The following is a 6,742-nucleotide window of genomic DNA, read 5'->3' on the forward strand; positions in this document are numbered from 1 at the left end:
TTCTCAATTTATTTTTAAACCAAACGATTTTAGAATAGCTCTATTCCCTATTTTGTTCGCATCTTAAATGATTAGTATTACAAAAGTAAGCTTCGTGCATGTTGTATATTTGTTTTGTTTAATGATACTGCCTATATATTTTGCGTATGAATGTATCTAGTATATTTATCCTTTTATATTGTCATTTATTTGATGTTTACATGTATAATGCTGCATTTTAACCATCATGATGTGATTTACCTTGTAAATAACCATGCAATTCAGCTTCGGCTGCAAGAACGTCATGTTGAATAAACCCTTATTGAATTGAATCATTAAATGATGGTGATCATCGTATAACTTTTGAAATCATGCTAGTCAAGTACATTATATAATATTTTACACTTGAGAAAATTAACAAACTTTGTACATCCTACCAATTTTTGTTTTTTAGTTGGCAAGAAAATCCAGTGGGATCTTTTGACAGACAGTCCTCAAGAACTTACCCTTCAAGATAATGAAGTAGTAATATCATGCGGCGTCAGATTTACGACTTCTGGAGCCAAGCTCAGCGAAACTTTTAAGGTCACATTGGATCATAATGCACATTTCACCAATCCAAGACGTGCAGAGATCGTCTTCTACACCCGCAACAAAGGTGGGGCAATTACCAAAGGGACCGGACAAAAGCTCCTGCGACAACAATAAATGTTTCCGAGCTTTATTTCTTCACAGTTATAGGCATTTGGTTAGGGTAGCAATTGAGTTCCAGATTGGGTCTAGGGTTGGGGATATGGTATAGGGTTAGGTGTTGTGTTAATTCCATGGTTAAAGTTAAGGATTGGTGTATATTGGAGGAGATTGAAGCGGAGCAATAGTCGCAGGAGCAAGTTCATATCAAATTTACAGCAGCTCAAATGCATTTTAGACATAGAAATATAACACGGAATATAAATAAAATTATTGTTACATTTCAAAATAGGAAAAAATACGTGTCACTTTCAGTTTCCTTTCTTATTTGATTTTTATTTAATTCAGTAAAGTTAGTGATAACTTATTAATGGACCAGTTGATGCCAACATATCTATTTGCTGTCTCTCAATAATTTGTTGGATTATATATATAGATAATGGTTATACACTGTAGATTCACACATAATATAGCATTTGTCCAAAAAAAATCAAATGACGTACAAGTTTATAGTAGACAGAATATTTATGTTATGAATGTCGTTTCTATATAGACTCAACAACTTTTGTGAGAATTCCCGCATCCATGGACGGTTGTCCGGCACGTTGTGACGTCAGATCGAAGGACTTGGATCTCTACGTAGATCATTTTAGTGATTGGTGGATTGTGGCCGTTTTCACTCGGTACTTCATCGGAAAGAGGGTCCGGTGCACGCCATATGTACGACCACCTGTCACGAAAGGGTTGACGCACTTACTGCTACTTTGCATATATGACGATCTCGTGGATGTTAATAAGGTGAGACAGAGATAAGGGTGTTAGGACGTTGTAAATAATTTTAGATGGGGGGTGGGAGGGGGGGGGGGGGGTGTCGGAGCAAATATTCAAGGTATTGAGTCGAAAATGTAACAACATGCCATTAAAGAGAGTCTCCAGATTTTCGCATTTGATGCCAGATATTCTTCACAATTTTGTAAATAGGCAAAAAGATAAATTAATTAGAGAACGAGAAAAAAAGTTATCATTTCCGCCTAAAGTTCTCTGGAAAGAACGTTAACACATTTCTGGCTATTTTATGATTCATGACGTCCAAATTAGTTGCTGTGTGTGGGGGGGGGGGGATAGGGACACATTTGCCTTTTTTTAATTTAAAGATACTATGTCCCTTTTACATCCAACATCATATTCTGTAGAACTTTGCAGGAATTATGAAGTTGTCATGTATGTCATATCTGTGGAATTCAAACATTAGCAGTGTCCTAATATTCAAATTATGCACGGAAACCCGTTTACTTGCTAGACTTCATTGTCAGACACTATTGAGTGACTGACTGGCCTTTTTCTTCTTTGATATTAACATACATAAAATGATCTGTAAAGGGTATATGAGCATTTGTCTACATCAATAACCCACTTCTTGTAAAGGCCAAAATTAAACTGATTGAATCTTTGTGCAGCATAAAACGTACGACCATTCGGTACAACGGTCTGAAAATCAGACTATTACTTACTGGCTCTATAGCTCTTAAGTCGATTCGACAACTAATAGCCGTTATTTTCCCACTTAAAGACATTTTCAAGCCCCTTTTTTTTAGGGAAGTTCTAAATTAGTATTATCTTTTAAATGCCGTTGAATTTAACCTTTTCATTTTTTGGGCCTGCTAATGGGACATATATAGTAACTTTAATATGTAATTAATATCCTAGAATTGTAAAAAGAAAAATATATATTTGTTTATAACTATATTTGTAGCTATTCATATAAAGATTTCTCTCTTTCTTTATATATACATATTTATATATATATTTATATAAAAAGAAAGACATTGAGAGGGGGGGGGGTTTGTCTTCTTTACCATCCATTATGTTTTGCTCCAACAGAAAATAAACGAAGAAATGAAGGAGTACAGGAAGCTCTATCCGCCCCAGCCAATGTTCGTAGAATGGAGGTCTGGTGACATCAATATCGAGTTGTTCGATGGCTCAAAGGAAAATATGGAGAACATTGACAAACAGGTATGTTTTGTGTTTCAAAGCTTTCTTTCTGTGGCATTAACTCCATCGTTTCTGGCCAAAGCTGTACCCTTTTTCGGATTTAGATACTTCAAGATAGGCCCTTTCAAGCCAATGAAAATGTTGTATACCCTATCACTGACCGACTTTACGAAGATTGCCCTCCAAATTTGTACAAGAAAATTGCGAGAAAAACTTTAACTTCAAAAATTGCGATCCTTACACCGACGTCAATAAAACTTGTATTCATTACACTTGACAGCTGACTTGACGTCGTCACAAAGCTATGGCAAAAAAAGAAAATCGATGACGCCATCGCGAAGTCATAGCCAGATATAATGAATGTACTATGCATTATAAAACAATCGGTTTAACGCTTGCAGTACTTTGAACGCACATACAAATGGTGTCTAAATGACCAAATTGGAATGCCTTTTCGAATGATACCAAATACGGTATATGTTCACACAGAAAACTTTAGGTAAATCGCATTTGAAGAAGGGTCACAATACGAATTCCGCTGGGTTTCCGTCCAATCATGACGTGTATTGGCTTTGTCATTTTACAGAACTCTTTTGCTCCCTTTCCAATGTTGTTTTTCCTTGAAATTTGGAGAACATATTCTGGGTGGCCAAACGTAGGGCATTTCAATGCCGGATTTAAAAATTATGTCAAGGGGGCTACTCCCTCTGTGAGACATACACACGTTAATACATGCACACGCACAAAAGCCAACTACATACGCAGACACAAGACACATGCATATTATGCACACCCTTTCTCATTTACCACCAAAATGGGGATGGGGATGGGTTTGACTTTTAAGTGAATATGAACGTTTCAGAAAAAGGAAATTTTGATAGCATTATTGAGTAAGTAAAGTCCAATCACAGTTTTGCTAGGTCGGAACTCAATTGTCATATATTTTGTAACGTTCTTGTCAAATTTATTTAAAATATTTACTAACCCTTACGACTATTTTCATTCATTTGAAACGAAAAGAATTATTGAGTGAAACGTTATAATCTATGATTTCAAAATTGTTGAATAAAAGTGTATGTTACTTTTTACCTTCATCTACTTAATTCACAAAACTAAGAAAATGCATTGGAACGCAATTACGCACATTGCCCCCTCTCGTTCTTGCCTTTTTTCCTTTCAATTCATTTTTACTTTGGCATGATAATATTTTTTTAAAGCGTGTGGTGATGTTTCAAATTCAGGTTATGCTTTTTAAGTTGTTTTTAAATGAGAAAATAAACTTTAATTTACTTGAATTCATTCTTCTTTTAAATTCTTTTAAAATAGATACTAGGTGAAAGGGATATGTACCTCTTTGACAGTAAACAATTCTCCTTTGAAGTGAAGCCACTCGAGTCGGAGGCAAGCCAAAGGTTCCTCGAATTTACCTTGGATCAAAGAAAGTCTTCTTCTTACCCTACCCTGATTCGTTTCGACTTGAAATATGATGGTATGTATGATGAATTATGGACCACAAGCTGCACACTTTGATCTGAAAGCCTAAAAGTCTTCTATTTCCTTGATTTTAAGACAATGTCTTGTGGAACTTTGTTGACTTCTGAGAAAAATTACGACTAACATTGTCAATACAGTACGTGTTCCATTTGAAGTAACTTTCAATCCCTGTTAAAAAATTTCAAAACAAAATTAAAGGGTTCATAAGCTACCCATATGTAATAACATGCATGCAATTCTTAACTACTAGATGTACATTTCACCTCAATTTGAAACTGCTGACGATCAACATGGTTACGAAAGGAAATATATGTTTCGACAGGATAAGCTTTTAATGCTGTTAATTAGCTTATTTCAATGGGGTCCTATATAGGAATAATAGATATGTATAAATCATACTTTTTGGTGTGTGTCATATAATGAAGAAAAAAAAGCAAGAACAATACAAAAAAAGTTCAAAATTATGACAACCAAAACATAATATTTACCAACATTTTTGTTTAGCATAAATAATTTTTATAAGCATATAACGAGAAAAATTCCGCATTAAACTTTGCGGAAAGCCCGTGATAAATGAATGAATACCGAATATGATGAATAAGGCATATAAAAGTAAATTTCAATGGGGTACAGGGTATTTCAAACATAATCATAAAATGATATATTTATTTAAAGCTCAAGATGGATGTGTCATGTGACACATTTCTACTTCTACTGCAGTAAATACTCTCCTATTTGATATCATTATACAAGCATAGAAGTAATCTTAACATGTGTTTTTCTTTAAAGGAGTACCGTAGTGCCAGTTTATACAGGATATAGTTATTCACATACTTATACAGTAGATCAGGCATTCGGAAGAGCGCAGTACCTCAAATTATAGCCCCAGCCCCCTTTCCCCATATCATCTCTTAAATAGTAGCCATTATATATATTATTTGTTTAAGTTGTATGCTAAAAATGCTCTAAGACCAACCTTAATCTGGGTACACTCTGTTTTCATGACATTGGCCGGAATGGACCAGGCTTTTTATTAATTCACAAACTCACTTCTCGTTTTTTTTAATAATGGTATGAAAAAACAGCAACAACAAACGTGGACATGACAACAGCGGCAGGAGCAGCATCCTGTACCATGGATGCAGGATCAGCAGGGGTGTCAACGCTATCAGGGTTAGTAGCCAATCTATACTGTATTATTTCAAAGAGCAGGCTGAGTTCTGGTAAACATAAACAGCGCACACGGCGGTTCGGAAAAATATCTTGGTAGAAGTGAGGAGTGGTAGTCACTGGTGGTAGTAATATTATAAGTATTGGTAGTAGCAGAAGTTGTACTACAGGTAGTACCAGTAGTGGTATTGTCATCAATTTTCTTTTTAGTATCTGAAAGTCTGAAATCTAGAACATCATTCCTAGACAAACAATTTGTCACTAATTTTGGCTGGTGCCGCGCCTTGATTGTTTATTAAAAGCCCGCTTATCCAAATACATTGCTCGTTCTCTTGCAAGTGCATTTTCTAATATATTTATGAAATAATTTTATATGGTACAATTTCGAAGAGTTAATATTTATTTCTCATATGGGGCAGGAAATTAAAAAATACCAGGGACTTCTTGCCTAAGCCGAATACAATTTTAATTCTTAAATTTCAGTGCATCGGATGAACAGAAAGTGACAGATGCGGATATCCTGAACCTAGCAAAGCTTCTACCACCTGATCGGTGGAGCCATCTCTATGTTGCTCTTCGCATCGATTACAGCACAGCTGAAGGTATCAGAAAGGAGTTTACAGACAAAACTGAGCAGTACATACACCTCCTTCAAAATTGGAAAGCTGCATCAACTCGGACTAGAAAGGATTTAAATGCAATCCTCGTTAAGGTAGAATCAGGGGGACTTGTAGACATGTACGTGGATGAGGTGTAAAACCAGAACGAGAGGGTAAGAGCGCGCGCGTGTGTGTGTGTGTGTGTGTGAGAGAGAGATAGAGAGAGAAAGGAGGGGGCCGAGGCAGTGTGAAAATGAATATATTGCATCTCTGTCACACACCTTCTACTTGGTGACCCTGTTGTGTTATAAGACAGATGCCGTCTAACACTATAGAATAAATGGATAGTTGTCAGCTGCAGAAACACATTATTATCCATAATCGTTCGTCACAATGTTGTTAACATTTGATAGTTCTTTTTCTTTTCATTTTTTGGGGTTTAGGGAGGATGGTGTTTGTTTTAGAAAGCAATTTCGTACTTGCCACTTCATACAGGGTGATTGTTCCATATACATGTACATATCTCAATGAATACCGTTCACTAAACATCGAAATATGACTATTCCTCGTTTTGCAGATATTTCCAATGGTCAGTTGTAGAAATGGGATGACAGATCTTAAATTATTTGTGTAAATTGTACTTTGCCTATAAATTGTAGAGATTTATGTTTTTATTTCCATGAGCAACCCGCATTTAACGACAACTTCAACATGCAGATGGATACTCTACTATTGATTTTTTGGTGTGTGGTTTTCAGTGTCCCCCCCTTAACGCACGTGATGTTTGATAAAGTTCTTAATGCAATCTAAATCCC

General features: G+C 35.7%; 1 protein-coding gene and 1 long non-coding RNA gene across 2 annotated transcripts; both read left to right on the top strand.

Moving 5' to 3' along the window:
* Positions 1-438: 438 nt before the first annotated feature.
* LOC115925045 lies at positions 439-1,467 on the top strand. The gene is made up of 2 exons (XR_004064535.1): positions 439-637; positions 1,223-1,467. It is a non-coding gene; the product is annotated as an uncharacterized LOC115925045 (long non-coding RNA).
* A 1,092-nt stretch (positions 1,468-2,559) lies between these two features.
* LOC115925010 lies at positions 2,560-6,085 on the top strand. Its single transcript, XM_030988131.1, has 4 exons — positions 2,560-2,685; positions 3,991-4,153; positions 5,244-5,331; positions 5,812-6,085. The coding sequence occupies exons 1-4, from the start codon at positions 2,566-2,568 to the stop codon at positions 6,083-6,085; spliced, it is 645 nt and encodes a 214-aa protein (XP_030843991.1). The 5' UTR covers positions 2,560-2,565.
* Positions 6,086-6,742: the final 657 nt, after the last annotated feature.

Source organism: Strongylocentrotus purpuratus, unplaced genomic scaffold (assembly GCF_000002235.5).
Source record: "Strongylocentrotus purpuratus isolate Spur 01 unplaced genomic scaffold, Spur_5.0 spur5_scaffold_17, whole genome shotgun sequence".
NCBI classification, from domain to species: Eukaryota; Metazoa; Echinodermata; class Echinoidea; order Camarodonta; family Strongylocentrotidae; genus Strongylocentrotus; species Strongylocentrotus purpuratus.